The sequence below is a fragment of the Bombina bombina genome, chromosome 1 (genome assembly GCF_027579735.1).
Source record: "Bombina bombina isolate aBomBom1 chromosome 1, aBomBom1.pri, whole genome shotgun sequence".
Classification (NCBI taxonomy): Eukaryota; Metazoa; Chordata; class Amphibia; order Anura; family Bombinatoridae; genus Bombina; species Bombina bombina.
In genome coordinates this window covers 516,823,261-516,846,474 of record NC_069499.1, presented here as the reverse complement: position 1 = coordinate 516,846,474, position 23,214 = coordinate 516,823,261, and the positions used below count along the sequence as shown (strand labels likewise).

Here is a 23,214-nt window from a genome sequence, read left to right as displayed (position 1 = left end):
AATTGGCAAGAGTCAATGAGCTAGTGACGTATGGGATATACAATCCTACCAGGAGGGGCAAAGTTTCCCAAACCTCAAAATGCCTATAAATACACCTCCCACCACACCCACAATTCAGTTTTACAAACTTTGCCTCCTATGTGCTTGATTTCTATGATTTCTTCTATGATAAGCGCTTCTAAGCATTCTGAAGCCCAATTCCTCTTAGTACAGTGTTTGTCAGAGGGATGTGAAGAGAGTATTGCCTATTGATTTTTTATGGTTTTTCTTCACGAAAAATCTGGTTAAGGGTTCTCTGTTATCGGTCGTAGGGATTCATCTCCTACCTCCCTTTTCAGATTGACAATATACTCTTATATACCATTAACTCTGCTGATAGTTTTCAGTACTGTAGATAACTTGACACAAACAAAAAGTCTATAGCACCAAAGGTTAACTCTGTAACATATTACTCCGATTCACCTGTTATGTGAGATAATCCAATTGATAAAGCACAACTCTGTTAGACCCAACCTGATCCTGAATGTGAGTCCGCCACTTTCAATAGTACCTGGCTGTAGACGTTAAAAATGCCAGTACAAGCAGTCAATAAATGGTATGATATGAAAGCAGAGCACAGCTAACACAGTCTATGTGTGCACACAGTGTGTGTTCGCCGAGGGTCTTACCCGCTCTGTGTGGTGTGATTGCTGAAATCTCTGTCCCGTCTGAGTGTCGGTCCACAGGAGCCTCTTGTTTTGCCGGTCAGTATATTCCTTACGTGTTGAACCTTTTCCGGCTGTGCTCCCTCCTCGATCACTACAATGACTGTTCGGACAGGTTGCAGCTCCTCCTCCTCGCTCTGCCTTCCAGCTTGTACTATTGTGCTCCGGGATAACCAGTCTCCATCCAGGGTCTAGCTTTAACTCCTATGGCACTTGTGCTCACTCTTACTCCCCAACTTGAATAGTAACTTCTTCTTGATTTTTCTATTATTGTCTAAGAACACTTAGAGACATGTTCTTGAACGAATAAGAGAACATGTCTCTAATATTAAGAATGGCACGTTAACAACACCATTAGTCCAACATTTCAAAACAGTACATTCAAAGGATCCTTCTTCCTTGAAGTGGACAATAATAGAAAAATCAAGAAGAGATAATAAAAATAGAGAAATTAATCTAGCTCTCAGAGAGGTATTTTGGATTCACAAGCTTAAAACTAGAACTAGAACTAGTTTAAACTCAGAATATGATTTAAAGGGACAGTCTACACCAGAATTTTTATTGTTTTAAAAGATAGATAATCCCTTTATTACCCATTTCCCAGTTTTGCATAACCAACACAGTTATAATAATATACTTTTAACTTCTGTGATTATCTTGTATCTAAGCCTCTGCAAACTGCCCCTTTTTCAGTTCTTTTGACAGACTTGCAGTCTAGCCAATCAGTGCCTGCTCCCAGATAACTTCTCGTGCACGAGCACAGTGTTATCTATATGAAATACGTGAACTAACTCCCTCTAGTGGTGAAAAACTGTTAAAATGCAATCTGAAAGAGGTGGGCTTCAAGGTCTAAGAAATTAGCATATGAGCCTCCTAGGTTAAGCTTTCAACTAAGAATACCAAGAGAACAAAGCAAAATTGGTGATAAAAGTAAATTGGAAAATTGTTTAAAATTACATGCTCTATCTGAATCTTGAAAGTTTATTTTGGCATAGACTGTCCCTTTAATGTTTGGCAAAAATAAATCTATATAGTGGCTCTAATATAGGGCAGTATATCACTGGAAGTAGATACAGATGTGACAATTATTTGTTCTAACCAAGTGATCAAGAGACAAATATTACCCCAATTGGTGACAAATTTACATATACAAAATAGGAATAGAAAATACAACAGAGGTACAGCCAAACAAGTTATGTTATGAATTAATCGGTAAATGGCTTAGGTTAAGTAACCCTTGCTTATACTGATATAAAATCTGTATAGGGATATAAGAGTTCTTGCTAGCGAATTTTATATAATCATTATCTATGTGCAAAAAGTGCTATAATGAAGCAAAATGTATTTAAGTCTCTGTGGCTCTGTTTCTTATCCTCACTATGAGTTAATGGTGATCAACAACAAACGAATTGACTATGTCAGATCCAGCACAATTTGTAACACAATCATTTGTATTGTGAGATGGAACGATTCCTGTATATATCTATTGTTCCAATTGTGAACATAATTCAGTTTATATAATATATTACTGTTTATTGACATAAAGTTTGGCAGGTGTAGCGAAATAGTCATTTTTGTCAGGATATTATTCTATACACAAAGTGTTACTTATTATCCAAATAACACAATATATAAGTCATGCTAGTGCAGTGCAAGATAAGTATGTAACTTTATTGCAATATCTTTTTTACTTTCGCTATTATTCTACAAAGATTTAAAGTTGCTTTTGATAGCAATTTTATTAACATTGTTGAAGCAATTTAGTTTAAATGTGTAATGATCATATAATGAACAAAGTAAATTCTATCTCTAGAAAATATACTAGGTCACGATATACTGAATATTTATGCACTACGAGGAAGTAAATATTTTATAGCAATAATTACATGCACGATTAGAATAAAAACTATGTTCGCTACACTTTAACACAGTACCCCTAGGGTTAACTTCTCACACCTGTTCAGTAAGACAGGAAAGGGTTTGTCTTTCATTCATACACAATATCCAATGGATAATCAGCAATGGGTCTTTTAAATGTGTGTAATGTACTAAGCTTTCTCATGCTATGATTACGGCCATTGCCGAAACGCGTAAGCCAGAGAATGCTGTTCTATCTGTCAAGATGTTGTTGATGTACTAAGTTGTAAATGGAAGCTGCTGAGCATAATAAAAGTTATATTTTATTTATGGCAATTACCGAGTGCTCCTCTCATTGATCGTTTGTTCAAGTTAGTTTTCAATACTGGTTTGGCTATCTGCTATTTGTGGATGGGTGTCTTTCGGTAAGTATGTATCATCATTTAAGACACTTTTAGCTATGGTTGGCGCTTTATGTATTTATATAAAGTTCTAAATATATGTATTTACTTATATTTGCCATGAGTCAGGTCTATGTCTATTTCCCTTTGCAGTCTAGCAGTTTCATTATGGGAATCAAGTTTAAGGAAGTTTGTCTTACCTGGGGTATAGTCTTTTTTCCAATTTGACTTTTTTTTTTTTTACTTTTTATTTCAAAACTTGCGGGCAAATTAGGCTTGCAAGATTTCAAAATGCTGTTATTTATTGCGTCATTCTTGGCGTGAGAATTCTTTGGTGCGAATGTGCATCTCTAATGTCGCAAGTTCATCATTTCCTGCATCTTAGTTGACGCCAGGTTGTTTGGCGTGAAATTGTGTTTGTTATGACGCGAGTTGCGTCTTTTCCGGATGTTTGTTGGCGCCAATTTTTTTTTCAACTTTCTTTTGAGTCGTGCATCATAATTAGTGCTACAAAAAAATGTTTTGTTTTATTTTACCTCACTTCCTATATGATCCTTGCCTTCTTTATGCTCAGAGGGATATGCTATTTGCTTTTTTGCAAATTTTAGCATTTTCATTTTTTCCCATTCCTGAAACTGCTATATGTGGAAATAAGATATTTGTGTTTAAATGTTATTTTTTCTTTTACATTTTACAAGATGTCTCAATCTGATCCTGTCTCAGAAGCTGCTGTAGGAACCATGCTGCCTTAACACATTTCTACCAAAGCTAAGTGTATCTGTTGTAAGCTAGTGGAGATTATATCTCTAGCTGTAGTATCTAACAGTTGTCATGATAAGCTTTTGCATGCAAAAAAGGTTTCTATTAGTCCTAGTACAGTATCTGTTGTTCCCTCAACATCTAAAGCACATGATATCCCTGTTGGTATGAAAAATTATATTGCTGATGCGATACAGAAGGCTATGTCTGCTATTCCGCCTTCAAATAAACGTAAAAGGTCTTTTAAAACTTCTCATAGTACTGATGAAATTTGTATTGACCGACAACATACTGATATATCCACTTCTGATGGCGAAATTAGAGTTTTGGGGAAAAGTCCCTAAGGTTGATGGGGCTATTTCTACTCTTGCTAAGCGTACTACTATTCCTATGGAAGATAGTACTTCTTTTAAGGATCCTTTAGATAGGAAAATGTAATCTTATCTAAGGAAAGCTTATTTACATTCTGGCTATATTCTCAGACCTGCCATTTTTATGGCTGATGTTGCCGCTGCATCAACTTTTTGGTTGGATAGCTTAGCACAACGGAAAAAGATTCTGATTTGCATAGCATTGTTCATTTGCTTCAACATGCTAATCATTTTATCTTTGATGCTATTTTTAATATCATCAAGATTGATGTTAAATCTATGTATTTGGCTATTTTAGCTAGAAGAGCTTTATGGCTCAAATCATGGAATGCTGACATGGTATCTAAATCTAGGTTGCTATCTCTATCATTCCAGGGTAATAATTTATTTGGTTCCCAGTTGGATTCTATTATTTCCACTATTACTGGGGGGAAGGGAGTATTTTGCCCCAAAATAAAAAGTCTAAGGGTAAATCTAAAGCTTCTAATTGGTTTCGTTCTTTCGTCAGAATAGAGAACAGAAAACCACTCCTTCCCCTAAGGAATCTGGCTCCAATTGTAAGCCATCTTCGAGTTGTAATAAATCCAAGCCTTGCAAGAAACCAAAGCCAGCCCCCAAGACTGCATGAAGGTGCGGCCCTCAATCCAGTTCTACTGGTGGGGGGGCAGATTTAAATTATTTCAAGACGTTTGGGCAGGTTTTGTTCATAATCATTGGATTCATAATATTGTTTCTCAGATGTATCGAATAGGTTTCAGAATAAGACCTCCTGTGAGAAGATTTTTTCTCTCATGTTCCAACAAATCCTGTGAAAGCTCAGGCCTTTCTGAAATGTGTTTCAGATCTGGAGCTTTCAGGGGTAATTGTACCAGTTCCACTTCTGGAACAGGGTCTGGGTTTTTATTCAAATCTATTAATTATCCCAAAGAAGGAAAATTCATTCAGACCAGTTCTGGATCTGAAGTTTTTTAATCAATTTGTAAGGGTCCCAACTTTCAAGATGGTGACTATAAGGACTATTCTGCCTTTTGTTCAGCAAGGTCATTACATGTCCTCAATAGAATTACAGGATGCATATCGTCACATTCCAATTCATCCAGACCACTATCGGTTTCTGAGATTCTCTTTTCTAGACAAGCATTACTAATTTGTTTCTCTTCCATTTGGCCTAGCAACAGCTCCAAGAATCTTTTCGAAGGTTCTCGGTGCCCTTCTATCTGTAATCAGAGAGCAGGGTATTGCGGTATTTCCTTATTAAGACGATATCTTGGTACTGGCTCAATCTTTTCATTTAGCAGAATCTCACACTAATCAACTTGTGTTGTTTCTTCAAAGACATGGTTGGGGGATCAATTTACCAAACAGTTTCTGGATTCCTCAGAAAAGGGTGAGCTTTTTAGGTTTCCAGATAAAGACAGAGTGATGGACACTGAATCTAACAGACAAGAGATGTTTGAAGTTGGTTTCAACCTGTCTAAACCTTCAGTCTTGATCATTCCCTTCAGTGGCTATGTGCATGGAAGTTTTAATGTTTAAATCTTATGACTGCAGTATTGGAAGCAATCCCCTTTGCTCGTTTTCATATGGACCTCTGCAGCTTTGCATGCTGAATCAATGGTGCAGGGATTATACTCGGATATCACAATTGATATTCTTAAATCCCAACACTCAACTCTCTCTGACTTGGTGGTTAGACCATCATTGGATTATTCAAGGGGGCTCTTTTGTTTGTCCTTCCTGTACTGTGATTTCAACAGATGAAAGTCTCACAGGTTAGGAAGCTGTTTGGGGGTCTCTGACAGCACAAGGAGTTTGGAATCCTCAAGAGGCGAGGTTACCAATCAATATTTTTGGCCTCTATTAAAGAGAGAATCATTCATTCTTTTTCAGACAGACAATATCATCATAACTGTGGCATATGTCAATCATCAGGGTGGGACTCGCAGTCCTTTAGTGATGAAAGAAGTATCTCTGATACTTTTTTGGGCGGAATCCAACTCCTGTCTAATTTCTGCAATACATATCCCAGGTGTAGACAATTGGGAAGCGGATTATCTCAGCTGTCAGTCTTTACATCCAGAGGAGTGGTCTCTCCATCCAGATGTATTTTGTAAGATTGTACAGATGTGTGGTCTTCCCGAAATAGATCTGATGGCTTCTCATCTAACAAGAAGCTTCTCAGGTACCTTTCCAGGTCCAGGGATCCTCAGGCGGAGATGGTGGATGCGTTAGCAGTTCCTTCGTTTTACCAGCCTGCTTACATTTTTCCGCCTCTAGTTCTTCTTCCAAGGGTGATCTCCAAGATCATAATGGAACAATTGCATGTGTTTCTAATGGCACCAGCATGGCCTCACAGGTTTTGGTATGCAGAGCTTGTCCGGATGTCCAGTTGCAAACCTTGGCCACTTCCTTTAAGGCCAGACCTTCTGTCACAAGGGCCGTTTTTCCATCAGGATCTCAAATCGCTAAATTTGAAGGTATGGAAATGTAACGCTTAGTGCTTAGTCATAGAGGTTTCTCTAACTCAGTGATTAATACTATGCTACAGGCTCGTAAGTCTATTTGAAGGAAGATTTATTATCGGGTTTGGAAAGCCTATATTTCATGGTGTTCTTCTCATGAATTCTCTTGGCATTTTTTTAGAATTCCTAGAATTTTACAGTTTCTTCAGGATGGTTTATATAAAGGTTTGTCTGCAAGTACTTTGAAGGGACAAATCTCTGCTCTTTTTGTTTTATTTCATAGAAAGATTGCTAAACTTCCTGATATTCACTGTTTTGTTGAGGCTTTGGTTCGTATCAAGCCTGTTATTAAATAAATCTCTCATCCTATTAAACTACTTTCTTGGAAAGTGTTGTTCCTTTTGGCTCTCTTCTGCTAGGAGAGTTTCTAAATTGTCTGCTCTCTCTTGCGAGTCTCCTTTTCTGATTTTCCATCAGGATAAAGCTATTTTGCGGACTTCGTTTAAATTTCTTCCTAAGGTTGTGAATTCTAACAACATTAGTAGGGAAATAGTTGTTCCTTCTTTGTGTCCTAATCCTAAGAATGCTCTTGAAAGATCTTTACATTCTTTAGATGTTGTAAGAGCTTTGCAATACTATATAGAAGCTACTAAGGATTTCAGAAAGACTTCTAGTGTATTTGTTGTTTTTTCTGGTTACAGGAAAGGGCATCTTGGTTAAAACTTTTGATTCACAAGGCTTATTTGGAGGCGGGAAAGTCTCCGCTTCAAAGAATTACAGCTCATTCTACTAGATCAGTCGCCACTTCTTGGGTTTTTAAGCCTCGGTTGATTAGATTTGCAAAGCAGCAACTTGGTCTTTTTTGCATACATTTACTAAATTTTACCATTTTGATGTATTTGCTTCTTCAGAAGCAGTCTTTGGTAGAAAAGTTCTTCAGGCAGCTGTCTCAGTTTGATTCTTCTGCTTATGATTTACGTTTTTAAGAAAGACTTATATTTTTTTGTTTGGATTTAATTTTCTCAACGGAAATAGATATTTTATCCCTCCCTCTCTAGTGACTCTTCTGTGGACTTCCACATCTTGGGTATTTCTATCCCATATGTCACTAGCTCATGGACTCTTGCCAATTACATGAAAGAAAACATAATTTATGTAAGAACTTACCTGATAAATTCATTTCTTTAATATTTGCAAGAGTCCATGAGGCCCATCCTTTTTATGGTGGTTATGATTTTTTGTATAAAAGCACAATAATATTTCCAGTTCCTCTTTTTGTATGCTTTTTTTTACTAATTTTTATCACCTCACTTCTTGGCTATTCGTTAAACTGAGTTGTGGATGTGGTGGGAGGTGTATTTATAGGCATTTTGAGGTTTGGTAAACTTTGCCCCTCCTGGTAGGATTGTATATCCTATAAGTCACTAGCTCATGGACTCTTGCCAATATGAAAGAAATGAATTTATCAGGTAAGTTCTTACATAAATTATGTAATATATACACACACTATATATATATATATATATATATATATATATATATACACACACATACAACACACCAACAAGTCCCTGCAACCAATTATGGAGGGTCTGTGAAGGATTTCCCATAAGGTGAAAAAAAAAGTCCCAAACCATACCACATATACGTCCCTCTGACAAGAACTGTCCTATGGCCTCAACATACTGACAAACCCTGTCTCTGAAGAATCAAATGCACATCTTCATTCTTTGACCACCTGCAGCCGAGGCTGCGGTATCTGTGACTGAGTAAAGACTGAGGTATCTGTGAGGTAGAAGGGGCTCTTCTCTTGGGGTTGGGAAGCTTTCCCTCCTCCTAGTTTTAAGGAAGAGTAATTCCCAGGAGTAATGGATCGTGGACTCTCACCACCTGTATGAAAGAAATGAACATTGTACAATAAAGATTTATTTAGAATCCTCCTGAACACAAAACAATAGACATACCCAAAGTAAAAAGCAGTATGTAAAATGAAAACTAGCTAGCTCTGTAAATTTGATTAGACATGAAAGTCTCTATCCAAAGTAAGTGGTTTATGAAATACAATTTTTTTTAAAGGGACAGTCTACTCCAGAATTTACATCGCTGGTCATTATGCCCTTAAGGACGAGCAACGTATCCTGTACGTTGCTGCAGTCCAGGGCTTTTCTCTGTCGCGATCTGCCGTGATCTCGCTCAAAAGAGAGATTGCGCTATTTCTGCCTGCCCCAGGAGTGGCGCACTGCAGAAATAGATTTGAAGAGTTACCAATGCAGAGTGGGCTGCTCTGTGGCCCTCTCTGCATCGGACAGTGGTGGTGTCGATCGTTGGTGGGTGGGAGGGTAAGGAGGGAGGCGGGTGGGCGGCCCATTGATGGAGGGGGCGGGAGTGGGTGGGACCGCTCAGCTAAGCTACAGGGAGTAAAGAAAAAATAATTCTGCATCATTGAGGGGGATGAAGGGAGTTGGGGCAATGAGGGGGATCCCATGTGGGTTCCGTTAACAGAAAGGGATCTGAGAGGGGGGTAGGGTATTGAGGGTGGGGCAGCTACACTACAGAAAAAAAAGTTAGAGAGCTTTTTTTTGGGGTGGGGGGGGTGGTCAGGGAGGTTGGGGGGAACCTACACTGCAGCAAATATATATTTAAAAAATAAATAAAAAAAACAAACGAAAGCAGACTAGCCTCCACATCAATACTGTGCTAGTCTGCTTTCGTAGAGGAGCAGAAGGAAGCAAGATGGCTGCCCTTTAGGATTTGTTAGAAAGGAGACAAGGCTGTGCTTGCTGGATTTCTGCAAGGCTGAGGGACATTACAGAGATTAATCCTTCCTATCCTAGAGGTCGGTCTGCTGGGTGACTGTGATTGATCCCAGACTGCTTCTATTGCACTAACTGGAGTGCTCCCTAAATTGTGAGTCTGCACTGACACAACTAGACCATATTCACTGTGTTGAACAAACAATATTGGGCCATGTGGCGCATCTGTCTCTTTTCTGTTTTGTAGATCATCTCTATGGGATCCTGGCCGGGTTCTCTACAGATTGCTGCCTAAGATTACCCTCAATTCACTCCTCAGAGACTCTTTATTTGTATGATTGGAATTTCTGTTTAACAGATCTGATATTTATATTACCACTAACTGTCTATGCACTGTTTGTGATATATTTTATAATTTATGATTTTTAATTTCTGTTTAACAGATCTGATATTTATATTACCACTAACTGTCTATGCACTGTTTGTGATATATTTTATAATTTATGATTTTTAATTTCTGTTTAACAGATCTGATATTTATATTAACACCATACTAGGTTTGATACACTTGTATGTTCTTAGGGCGCCCCCTATCTTATAGGGCTCTTAAATGTAGTTGATCTTGCTCAAACGAGTATTGGATCAAAACTTAACACATATGAGAGGGGTACCTTTATTCGTAGCGGCCAAATTATTTTTCAAGCGAGTGGTTATGAGAAGCTATCTGCTTTTTTCCAGGCTGGGCGGTCTCAGCGGTATCGGGCCAGTACTGTATCAGTGTTCGTTTGCCGCTTTCTCCAAGTTTCAAAAAGCGGTTGATGCTTACAGAAAAACGAGCCTCCGCTGGCGTCTGTGAGTCTGAAGACTCCTCCTATCCACGTGTCTCAGATTCCGTAGAGAAGTGTCAGCTGTTTCTCATAGTTGGACACTATCCAAGTACTCCGCTTTCAGTGAAAGCTCGTCTGATGCTTTGGTTCAGTGTCTGTTAATGTAGATTTTTTCTCTTCACTCACATCTGATAGGGAGTGCTGTGTCGTTCTGTGGCTTTAGTGGGCAAGTTGATATCTCCTTAGTCACATTCAATAAAGGGTGCTGAACAGTTCTGACAATATATCTGCAGGTGAACAACTTCAATGCGTTTCTCCCCTTCCTTGGGGCTTTTTCAAAAAAGCCCCAAGGAAGGGGAGAAATTCGTTGAAGTTGAAGCTGAAGCTATGCTTTATATATTTAGATTATAATCATTAGGGATCTGATCTGCAAGCCACTGTACCTCTCTATTGCAATTTGCTTTATCGAGCTCATCCTTAGAGTTAGGTTTATTTGCCCTGCATACCCTTTCCCTACACTTATCGCATCTGTATTTCAATACAGTTTCTTTTGTTGATTCAAAGGACCGCACTCTAGACGTTTTTAGAAGGTTATTATTATATTGTCGACTGTATTTTATTATTAAACTTTTATTAAACTTGTTTTAAAGAAATATATGAGAAGAGTCTACTTTTCATATACTAAATATACAATATACATCTAATTGACTCATTTAGTATATACTTACTGTTATAAATACACGCCTTGAACATAAATCTTGAGAAAATCTCTTATTTATATATAGATCACGAACCTAGCTGTTAGCGCCAATACTCCTCCACCTTTTTGTTACGAACCCTTCAGAGGCCAAGCCTTCATTGTATATTGCCCAAAGATCCAAAATGCGATCAGGAAGGAGTTTTTCCTCCTGAGTACATAGGCCCTGTGCCTTCCTGGTACCCTAAACAGCTCCCCATCCTGACAGACTTGGAGAATCAGCAATGCTACGGGAAACTGCATGTGTAGAGAGATACGCATCTAGGGTACGCACCTCACTGGACAACAACTCCTCAGAGGTGGACGGCTCAGTGGTATCAAACATGTTTGATATTATCACATTATCAAGGCATATGGAACATAATTGAGGGGGCGGTACTAAGGCCTCCTCACATTATAAACAGGAATTACTCTTTAAATGACAAATGAGCTTTGCTTCCCATACCGGGAGTCGAACACGGGCCGCCTGGGTGAAAACCAGGAATTCTAACCGCTATGCCATATGGGAAAAGATTAAAAAAAAACTGCACCTTTATATCCCAATGTCTGTGGCATTCACCACCTCCCATATATATATTTATTAAAATTATGGTGGAGATAAAAGCATGAGATTAAGATCCTCATATCACAAAAATAATTTCAATAGAAATTATTGCATAGGCAATTAGCACAGATCTAGGCAAGTATCCCCGCTTGCCTTCACCCAAAAAAACCCCTCCATATACATTGTTATCAATGCAGCAGGGGATTCTGGGTAAAATATGCAAAATATCAGCTTTTTTCTTCAAATACTGTGTTAACACACAGCGATTCCCCTAATAGGGTAAGTGCAGCAAATTAAAAAATCACTACTGGACAGCCGTTTTGTTCTTATTAGAACTCATCAGCAGTAGATTTTTGATTGCTGTTATTGCTCATTCCAGGGCAAAATCAAAATTCATTAAAATTATGGTGGAGTTAAAAGCATGAAATTAAAATCCTCCATTTCACAAAAGTAAATCAATAGAAATTATTGTATAGGCAATTAGCACATCTAGGCAAGTATCCCCGCTTGTCATCACCCAAGAAAACTCCATATACATTGTTACCAATGAAGCAGAGTATTCTGGGTAAAATATGCAAATTAGATATGCAAGATCTCAGCTTTTTGCTTCAAATGCTGTGTTAAACACTTGCTTAGATATGCTAATTGCCTATGCAGTAATTTCTATTGATTTACTTTTGCGATGTGGAGGATATTAATCTAATGCTTTAATCTCCACCATAATTTTAAGGAATTTTGATTTTGCCCTGGAATGAGCTTTACACCTAGCAGCAATCAAAAATCTATCGACTCCCGATTAGTTCTAATAAGAAAGAAACGGCCGTACAGTAGTGATTTTAGTATTTTCTGCACAAAAAGCTGAGATATTGCATATCTAATTTGCATATCTTACCTAGAACCCTCTGCCATTTATTTCTGTTATCAAATTTACTTTGTTCCCTTTGTATCCTTTGTTGAAAAGCATGCTTAGGTAGGATCAGGAGCAGCAATGCCCTACTGGGATCTAGCTGGTCATTGGTGACTGCCCAAATATGCCTCTTGTCAATAGCTCACCTGATATGTTTAGCTACTTCTCAGTAGTGTATTGCTTCTCTATCAACAAAGGATACCAAGAGAATGAAGAACATCTGATAATCGAAGTAAATTGGAAAGTTGTTTATAACTGTATATTTTATCAAAATCATGAAAGAAAAAACTGTGGGGTTTTATTTTCTTTTAAGTATTGTGTGGAGTCCACGATACCACTGTGAAACGTATAGCTTTTTAAGACATGAAATTCACCATTATTATTAATAGTATAGCATATAACTACATGACAAATTTCACTACCTGAACCCTTGGCTTAGCTTACAATCAGTTTAGGGATTTAGCGCACCCATACTATCCGACATGCAGTTGCAAGATATAACGACTAGATATATAAACAGTGGCAAGTAAGTAAACAAAAAGAAAAGAAAAAAAAAACACAAAGAAAATGGGCTAGGATAAACTAAACTGAGCTAAAACGCTATCCTCTCCTCCCAACCCCCCCTCCCTCCGCCGCCGCCGCCTCCTCAGAAGTTAATTCCAGTGAATTGGTTTGGTTTATTTGATTTTTGTATTCTGTACCCATAAAATTTACAAACTTCCCTCAGATCTTGACATAATGCTCAAGGTTGTCTAAGTTATGCATTTTGTAGTCATATGCCTCCAGGATTGCATATCTCATCAACATGTTTTTAAGCTGATTAATAGTTGGGAGTCTATTTTTGATCCAGTTTTTAAAGATCAATGTTGTCATTTTCAGAATCGTTACCTGAATGAATTTGGTATTTTGACCCCATTCTAGGTGTTTAGTAAGAAATATTATATTTACTCTGGATAGTGAGATCTTTATCTCAAGGATAGTGAGATCTTTATCTCGAGATAGCAAGAATTCCACCTTTGCCCAGAGTTGTAACTGTCTAGGGCAGGAGTAGATTAAATGTATTAAGTCTGAATTGGGTTTTGAACATTAATTCTCTATTTCCTTGTTCCACTTCTGTATCCTCTTAGGGGTCAAGTAATCCTGATGAATAAGTCTTAGGTGCGATTCCCTAGTGGACATGATTCTATCTAATTGGTATAGAGTCCCAAGGCTTTTTTGTATAATTTATTTTCATCACTACATATATGTAGGAATTTATCCCATTTAGAATATAGTTCATCTATCTGGTGCTGCGCTAATGAAAGTAATAATATTTTGTAGATAACTGATAGCAATCTTGTCATTGCTTTTGGGTGATCTAAGAGTGGATGTTTTTGAAAAAAATGAGTCTGGAACAGCTTGGACAATTGAATTTAAATAGTGTTTTGCTTGCATGTAATGGAAGCTGTTTTTAGATGGAACCTTATATTGCTCCTTGAATTCTATAAAGTTATATATATATATGTTTAGACAGAGTCACACAAGTGTCCAAGGTTAGTTACCTGAAGTTCCTTCCATTTTTGAAACATTTTGTACTTTAAGCCTGGTGGAAATCTGGTGTTCCCTAGAAGAGGTAACTATTTAGAACATTTAGCTTCTATATATGCAACAATTTCATGGAGGCCCTCCAAGCCTTAAGAATATTTCTCAACAAGGGATGTTGATAGATTTTTTTTTACCCAATTCTTTATTGGAAGCATAGAGAACAAAGTTGAGGGAGAGAGGCTCACAGAATCTATCGCCCAGATTACGGTTTGTATACTTAGCGGTTTGAAATAACCAATCTATTGGAAATCTCAGAAGAGTAGCATAATTATAGAGCAGTAAGTTAGGTAGTGCTTATCCCCCTCTAATGTAGGGGAGGCATAATTTACTCAGTTTAATCCTGGGCTTTCTACCTTGCCATAAAAAGTATTGTAATGCTTTAGTGAGGTTTTTAATATCCTGGTGTTTGATTAATAATGGAAACATTCGTAAAGTGTACAGAATCTTTGGGAGACATGCAGATTTTATCACACTGGACTTGTAATATGAGAGCAAAAATAGAGGTGTTATTGATTGCAATCAATCGATGTTAACATACAATAGCGCTGATATTTGTGCGCTCCTCTTGTTATCAAGGCCTTAGTGATAAAAGATGATCACTAATAATTCAAGATAATGTTACTAAAGATGCATTTTCTGGAAAAAAATGTTAACTTTTATTTTTCAAAATATTGCAATTCCTACTTCTAGCAATGTTTAAGAGAATAAAAGATTGAATTTTAAATACAAACTTGAATGAAAACATTTATCATATGCTTGCGTTTACTAAAATGCTTCTGTAATAGCTTAAATGACATATAACCTGCTACTAGTGTGTGCTGCAGTCTTTAAGCTCGCTGTGCTTTTGTTAGTGCACTGCAGTTTAGGCTTTGGGTAGGTGTCGGGTGCAATGTTTGGCTTTTACCAGTGCTGTTTTCTTCAGTGAACATTTATGTTTCAGGCGCGCTATTGATTTTAGCATGGGTGCTATAGACTTATAGGTGGGCTATCTATATTTTGTCTTAAGCGCATTATTACTTATCAGGTGTGCTTTCTATGGACATATTTATTGTTTTTTCTATGTGCGCTTTTTGCACCTTGACACAGACGCGCTATTGTTTTGCTTTATGTGCTCCATCACCTATAATCCTTTTAAGCTGCTTCCGGTTTCCTTTTGTTTGCCTGTGTATAGGTTCTACTTAGTGATACCTGTGAGCACTCTACGGTCATTTTGGATTACTCGCTGCTGAACTTTGGTTTGTTTATTCACTTGCTCTCAGATTCTTCTTTGGTACCTTTGCCTTCTGATATTGTTGCTGACCCGGCCTGGATTTTAACCTTTATCTAATTTATCCCTTGGTACAGCAGTATTTCTGTCCTCCTGATGCTGACTTTGGCTAAGAACCTGACCGTGAATATGCAGTTACCTGTTTCTGTTTGTATACTGCATGCCTATATTTCCTTGGCCTTGTATATACTGTTTGCTATCTCCATTTATAGGCCCCTGTGGTTTTCTTGAATGTGGGATTTCTGACCTGTCACTTCACCGGATGCTGGCCAGGCAATTGGAATGATAGGTGGGTTCTCTCGGCAGGCCTGATACAGGCATGTGCATCCTAAATTGTGCAGGCTCTGAAGGGTGGCGGTGATGAGTTTGTTTCGTAACATTCTTGGACGTGCATATGGCCTCTCTCTACATTAGCATGCTGCATACACTTTTCATTATTAAAGCAGTGATAACAAGCAGTTTTGCAAGTAAAAAATGCTTATAATCACATTTAAAATGGAATGTGATGTACTGCCAATGAGACCTTTTTGTCCGTTCTCATTTATAGATATTTCTATTAGAGGCTGGTATTGTTTAATCCATGAATAACAAAAAAACATTTTAGTGAAAAAATAAATAAATGAATGACACCTTTATTTAGGCAAATAAGGAAGAAATAGGCTGTGCTTGAGAAAATCAACTTTAAGAAAGTTCCCTCTTTACAAAGTGAAATTTAGATATATAAAAAAACTGGTATAAAAATATTTTTAAAAATAAATTCCACATGTAGTAAAATAATAGTTATATACGAAAGCAAATAGTTACAGATATAGGCTGAAATTTTAAATTGATCTTGGAAAAATTTGCAATCACAGCTGTCCTACCTCACAGCATGTTAAACAGTGAAGAGAACAATTTAAGTGATTGGAATAAATAGTGAAGAGAACAATTTAAGTGATTGGAATAAATAGTGAAGAGAACAATTAAAATAATTGGAATAATATTGAAAAACAGTATTTGCCAAACTAATTTTTTTTTGTTTTTCACCTCAATGTCTTGGGATCCCTGGTTGCAAATGGTTGATTAATGACGCCCATTATTGGAAGCCCTGTATCAATCTGGTAGACTCCAATTAAAACAGTCACGCACTGAAGTCCTTTGGAGTAAATTCCTTGATCTGGTTTAATATCTGCTGATCCTTTTATGTACTGAAATGTTGAGTCTAAAATCAAAGAGAAATGATTACCTATATATTATATTTATCCACCAGTCATAATGGAAAACAATACAGAGAACATAGAGTTACCAGGTAAAGTGTCAGATACCACATCACTGAAATATTTCATTTTTTTTAGAAATTTAAACTTACATATTATTCAAGAATTTCAGTTATTAAATTTCTCTTCATCACAATGTAGTTATAGGGTCACTGTACTTAAAAAATGCATACATCTGAAAAGGCTGCATTTACACATGACAAAAATATTAGTGGACAGTGATATTAGCGATATACTTCACAAGCATAAAAAAACAGGAACATCTGTTTAACAAAAAAAAAAGTAATACATTCTAAAACGTCTATAAATAATAATAAAAAAAACACATTAGTTTATTAGTGAATAAAGCACAATTGGTTGTGTTATAAACCAAACTGAAACTGATACATGGATATGTCACTATCAAGATGTGGACGCGAGCTATGCCGAAGCTCAAACATTTTAAGCAATACTAACAAAATGAATAGTATAAAATATTTTTAGAAGTTTAATTGCAGTTCAGAATTAATACCAGCAGGGGGTATTAAGGTTCCTGATTTACTGTGATATTTATTTTTACTGGGTTTCATTTTGAATTTAAAAAAATCTTCATGAAATACAGAAGGGTGAAGGGAACTCAGAAGGAAGATTAGATACTATCCTGTAAAACAGTGATGGCCAACTTCCTAACTCATTGGGTCCACAGGTCAATATTTTGAAGCCTTAAGGGCTGTATATAAAAATTGATGACAGCCAAATAATAATATACTTCCTAAAATGTGCAGTGGCACAGGGGACATAGGTAGGGTTTCTACCCAGCTAGTTACAGCCATGACCATTTTTTTTAAGGTTCAGGAAAGGTTGAAAATAAAGATTAAATATAGGAATCATGCTATAATGGTGAAACTATTTCTAAGTGTGCTAACACTTAATTATAAACCAAGTATCATTTAAAATCAGCCCCAGCAGCTTTAGTGTCTAATTTATGTTGTAGAATTAGTCAAGTGAATGTATGCTAATGAGCATGGCTGGTATTTTATTTCCAGAAAATTAGCCACCCTAGATATAAGTAAGGTTGCAGGGAAACCTCTATTTGCTGTTCTCTGATCCAGAGCGCTCAGGTTTTTTTCTACATCAAAGTACAGATTTTTATATATTTGTTTTTCCAGGGGCCAAAACTACTATTTCACAGGTTAGTTCAGCTTTTTCCCAGGGGGCCACAAAGACTAGTGCAGAGGGCTGCAATAGGCCTTTGGGCATCTAGTTGGCTGTCCCTACTGTAAAACATTGAAGAAGGTTCAGTAAGTTTGTCTGTATATTAAGTTAATACAACAATACACAAGTCTTGTCATTACATGGTGTTATGTCCCTTTAAGCACAGCTAAGCTGTGTTTTTATCTATTAGCAGTACGCCACAATAGGACAAGCTTCACTTTAAAGGGACATGAAACCCAAGATTTTTCCTCCATGATTTATACAGAGCAAGTAATAATTTGTTGCTAATTTTACTCAATTGTGTAATTTACTATTATTTATTATCACTTTTTTTTGTTCTCATGATATTCTTTGATGTGTTTGCATTAGATATAACATTGTTAAAAACATTCATGCAAAACTGCTGCCATATAGTGCTCTTGACACGTGCAAGCTCCTGACCCTATCTACCTGGATTTCAACAAATGATACCAAAAAAACATAATTTATGTAAGAACTTACCTGATAAATTCATTTCTTTCATATTAGCAAGAGTCCATGAGCTAGTGACGTATGGGATATACATTCCTATCAGGAGGGGCAAAGTTTCCCAAACCTCAAAATGCCTATAAATACACCCCTCACCACACCCACAAATCAGTTTAACGCATAGCCAAGAAGTGGGGTGATAAGACAAAAGTGCGAAAGCATAAAAAATAAGGAATTGGAATAATTGTGCTTTATACAAAAAAATCATAACCACCACAAAAAAGGGTGGGCCTCATGGACTCTTGCTAATATGAAAGAAATGAATTTATCAGGTAAGTTCTTACATAAATTATGTTTTCTTTCATGTAATTAGCAAGAGTCCATGAGCTAGTGACGTATGGGATAATGAATACCCAAGATGTGGATCTTCCATGCAAGAGTCACTAGAGAGGGAGGGATAAAATAAAGACAGCCAATTCCGCTGAAAATAATCCACACCCAAAATAAAGTTTAAATCTTATAATGAAAAAAACTGAAATTATAAGCAGAAGAATCAAACTGAAACAGCTGCCTGAAGTACTTTCCTACCAAAAACTGCTTCAGAAGAAGAAAACACATCAAAATGGTAGAATTTAGTAAAAGTATGCAAAGAAGACCAAGTTGCTGCTTTGCAAATCTGATCAACCGAAGCTTCATTCCTAAACACCCAGGAAGTAGAAACTGACCTAGTAGAATGAGCTGTAATCCTTTGAGGCGGAGTTTTACCCGACTCAACATAAGCATGATGAATCAAAGACTTTAACCAAAACGCCAAAGAAATGGCAGAGGCCTTCTGACCTTTCCTAGAACCGGAAAAGATAACAAATAGACCAGAAGTCTTTCGGAAATTTTTAGTAGCTTCAACATAATATTTCAAAGCTCTAACTACATCCAAAGAATGCAACAATCTTTCCTTAGAATTCTTAGGATTAGGACACAATGTAGGAACCACAATTTCTCTACTAATGTTGTTAGAATTCACAACCTTAGGAAAATTTTTTAAAAGAAGTTCGCAACACCACCTTATCCTGATGAAAAATCAGAAAAGGAGACTCACAAGAAAGAGCAGATAAATCAGAAACTCTTCTAGCAGAAGAGATGGCCAAAAGAAACAAAACTTTCCAAGAAAGTAATTTAATGTCCAGCGAATGCATAGGTTCAAACGGAGGAGCTTGAAGAGCCCCCAGAACCAAATTCAAACTCCAAGGAGGAGAAAATTGACTTAATAACAGGTTTTATACGAACCAAAGCTTGTACAAAACAATGAATATCAGGAAGATTAGCAATCTTTCTGTGAAAAAGAACAGAAAGAGCAGAGATTTGTCCTTTCAAGGAACTTGCAGACAAACCTTTATCCAAACCATCCTGAAGAAACTGTAAAATTTTAGGAATTCTAAAAGAATGCCAAGAAAAATGATGAGAAAAACACCAAGAAATGTAAATCTTCCAGACTCGATAATATATCTTCCTAGATACAGATTTACGAGCCTGTAACATAGTATTAATCAAAGAGTCAGAGAAACCTCTATGACTGAAAATGAAGCGTTCAATCTCCATACCTTCAAATTTAAGGATTTGAGATCCTGATGGAAAAAAAGGACCTTGTGATAGAAGGTCTGGTCTTAACGGAAGAGTCCACGGTTGGCAAGAGGCCATCCGGACAAGATCCGCATACCAAAACCTGTGAGACCATGCTGGAGCCACCAGCAGAACAAACTAGCACTCATTAGAATCTTGGAAGAAGAACTAGAGGCGGAAAGATATAGGCAGGATGATACTTCCAAGGAAGTGACAATGCATCCACTGCCTCCGCCTGAGGATCCCTGGATCTGGACAGATACCTGGGAAGCTTCTTGTTTAGATGAGAAGCCATCAGATCTATTTCTGGAAGTCCCCACATTTGAACAATCTGAAGAAATACCTCTGGGTGAAGAGACCATTCGCCTGGATGTAACGATTGGCGACTGAGATAATCCGCTTCCCAATTGTCTATACCTGGGATATGAACCGCAGAAATTAGACAGGAGCTGGATTCTGCCCATACCAGAATTCAAGATACTTCTTTCATAGCCAGAGGACTGTGAGTCCCTCCTTGATGATTGACATATGCCACAGTTGTGACATTGTCCGTCTGAAAACAAATGAACAACTCTCTCTTTAGAAAAGGCCATGACTGAAGAGCTCTGAAAATCGCACAGAGTTCCAAAATATTGATTGGTAATCTCACCTCCTGAGATTCCCAAACCCCTTGTGCTGTCAGAGACCCCCAAACAGCTCCCCAACCTGTCAGACTTGCATATGTTGAAATTACAGTCCAGGTTGGAAGAACAAAAGAAGCCCCCTGAACTAAACGATGGTGGTCTGTCCACCACGTCAGAGAGTGTCGTACAATCGGTTTTAAAGATATTAATTGAGATATCTTTGTATAATCCCTGCACCACTGGTTCAGCATACAGAGCTGAAGAGGTCGCATGTGAAAACGAGCAAAGGGGACCGCGTCCAATGCAGCAGTCATAAGACCTAGAATTTCCATGCATAAGGCTACCAAAGGGAAAGATTGAGACTGAAGGTTTCGACAAGCTGAAACCAATTTCAGACATCTCTTGTCCGTCAGAGACAGAGTTAAGGAAACTGAATCTATCAGGAAACCTAAAAAGGTTACCCATGTCTGAGGAATCAACGAACTTTTTGGTAAATTGATCCTCCAACCATGTTCTAGAAGAAACAACACTCATAAAAGACTGGAAAGGTTCTTTCTAGTGAAAATGAGCAAAGGGAATTGAATCCAATACTGTGGCCATAAGACCTAAAACTTCTATGCATAAATAGCAACTGAAGGAAATAATAGAGACTAAAGGTACCGACAGACGGAACCCAATAGAATTATCCCTTGTCTGATAGAGACAAAGACAGTGACACAAACTATCTGGAAACCTAAAAAAGGTGACCCTTGTGTGAGGAATCAAGAGCTTTCGAAAAAAAGATCCTCTAACTATGTCCTGAAGAGCAAGTGAATCATATGAGATTCCGCATCCTCAGAAAATAATCTGAATGAAAACAGAAAAATGAAAATATGCATTTATTGTATCTAAAGAAAACAAATAATGCTATCAATGACCATAAAAAGGCAAAATAGTTTGAATAAAACTCCAAACCCGGTTCCTAAAAAAGGAACTGGAAGAAATACCCCAGAAGATTCCAGGTCTGAGCAGCGCTTAAACCCCATGGGTGCCCAGCCATGCTTCAACAGTACCCAAAATATATAGGACAGAAACACACTTAAAGAAAGTGTTAGCCTTACTGGAATAAAATCAAAGAAATTTGGACAAAATAGAACCAAATACATTTCAAAGAAGTCTTAACCTGCCCCTTACCAGCCAAGCTGGAATACGGCACGTACACTGATTTTGAACCCCAATTATAAACATGTTACTTGGGAAAGAACTCAGGAATTTGTTCCTTAATAAGAACAACCAAACTAGTATAAGCTTAAAGTTTTAGTCTTAGAACTCAATCTTGAAGCCCAGAGTAACAGTTAAGAATTGAATTCAATTATAAAACAAATAATTGATTATCTTAGAACAAATAAAAAAATATGGATTTTTTTTTTTTTTTTTTTTTAAAAATCACAAAATTCTTCTAGCTAAAATAGCTAAAGACATAGATTGACCCTCATTTGCGAAAATATTCAATAAAATGAAGACACAAATGAAATTATTAGCATGATAGTCCAGTTTAAAGGACCAGTCAATACAGTGGACTTGCATAATCAATAAATGCAAAACAACAAGACAAATGCAACAGCACCTAGTCTAGTAAATGTTGTCCCTTAACAATGCTAAAATAAATCATCATCTGATACTTGATCTTAAAGTAAACAGAAAAAATGAAGCAATTGCAATATCCAAATAAATCACAGGACCAAGAAAAGTACCTGAAACTAAATAATTTTCCATAAATAAGATACAACTATCTAAAGGAAAATAAATACTATTTTGCTATAGAAACAATAGCATAATTAGTAGAAGTAGAGATAGCCCCAATAAATTGGAGAACCCTCCAAATTTAATTTAACTGCTGACAAAGAATATAGTTTAAAACCTTTGAAGAAGGAATAAAAGAAAATTCTCAGCCTATTCCATTCCCTAGAATGGGGAATTGGAAAGAAAACCTCTGAAAACACAGAAGAAATAAATAGGCAGAAATAGTGTCAGCTAGTCTTAAAGAACTAGTTACCTTAATATCCAAAATAATCAACACCTTTTCAACAAAGAACAAATGTACTTTAATAATAGAAAAATAATAAAAAAAGTAGATTTGTTAGTGTCAATATCTGATGAAGAAAATTTCTGAAAGAGAAAAAACATCATCAGAGAAGGATAAATCAGTATGTTGTTGGTCATTTGAAACTTCAATAATTAAAAAAGAAGTGAAAAAGACCTAAAATTTTTTTATTAGAAGGCACGAAGTCAGACAAAGCCTTTAAAATAGAATCAGAAAAATATTTCTTATAAATCTTCTAAATATTTCTTGTACATAAGATGTAAGAATGGAAATATATAAAGCATAAACACTAATGGATTCTGCATGTAAAAGTATATCATAATAACTTATTACAAACCATAGCTAAAGATAAACATTTATAACATTTAAAATAAATGAACTTAGCTTTGGTATAACTGAAACTCAGCTAAGCGTTTTTTCCAGAAGTGGCTTCTGATTCAGGGTCAATCTGAGACATCTTGCAATATGTAATAGAAAAAAGAACATATAAAGCAAAAAAGATCAAATTCCTTAAATGACAGTTTCAGGAATGGGAAAAAAATGCCAATGAACAAGCTTCTAGCAACCAGAAGCAATAAATAATGAGACTTAAATATTTTGGAGACAACAATGACGCTCAAATTTTTTAGCGCCAAAAAAGCCGCCCACATTATTTGGCGCCTAAATGCTTTTGGTGCCAAAAATGGCGCCACATCCGGTAACGCCGACATTTTTTGGCGCAAAAACGTCAAAAAAATGACGCAACTTCCGGCGACACGTATGACGCCGGAAATGACAAGA

The 23,214-nt window shown here is 36.8% G+C and overlaps 1 protein-coding gene across 1 annotated transcript in view; it reads right to left on the bottom strand.

The window, feature by feature from the left end:
* The window catches only part of INPP1 (inositol polyphosphate-1-phosphatase), a 109,688-nt gene that overhangs the window by 7,321 nt on the left and 79,153 nt on the right, over positions 1-23,214 (bottom strand). The window contains exon 6 of the mRNA XM_053698616.1: positions 16,220-16,394. Coding sequence (XP_053554591.1) covers positions 16,220-16,394 — 175 coding nt within the window. The remainder of the gene's footprint in view (positions 1-16,219; positions 16,395-23,214) is intronic.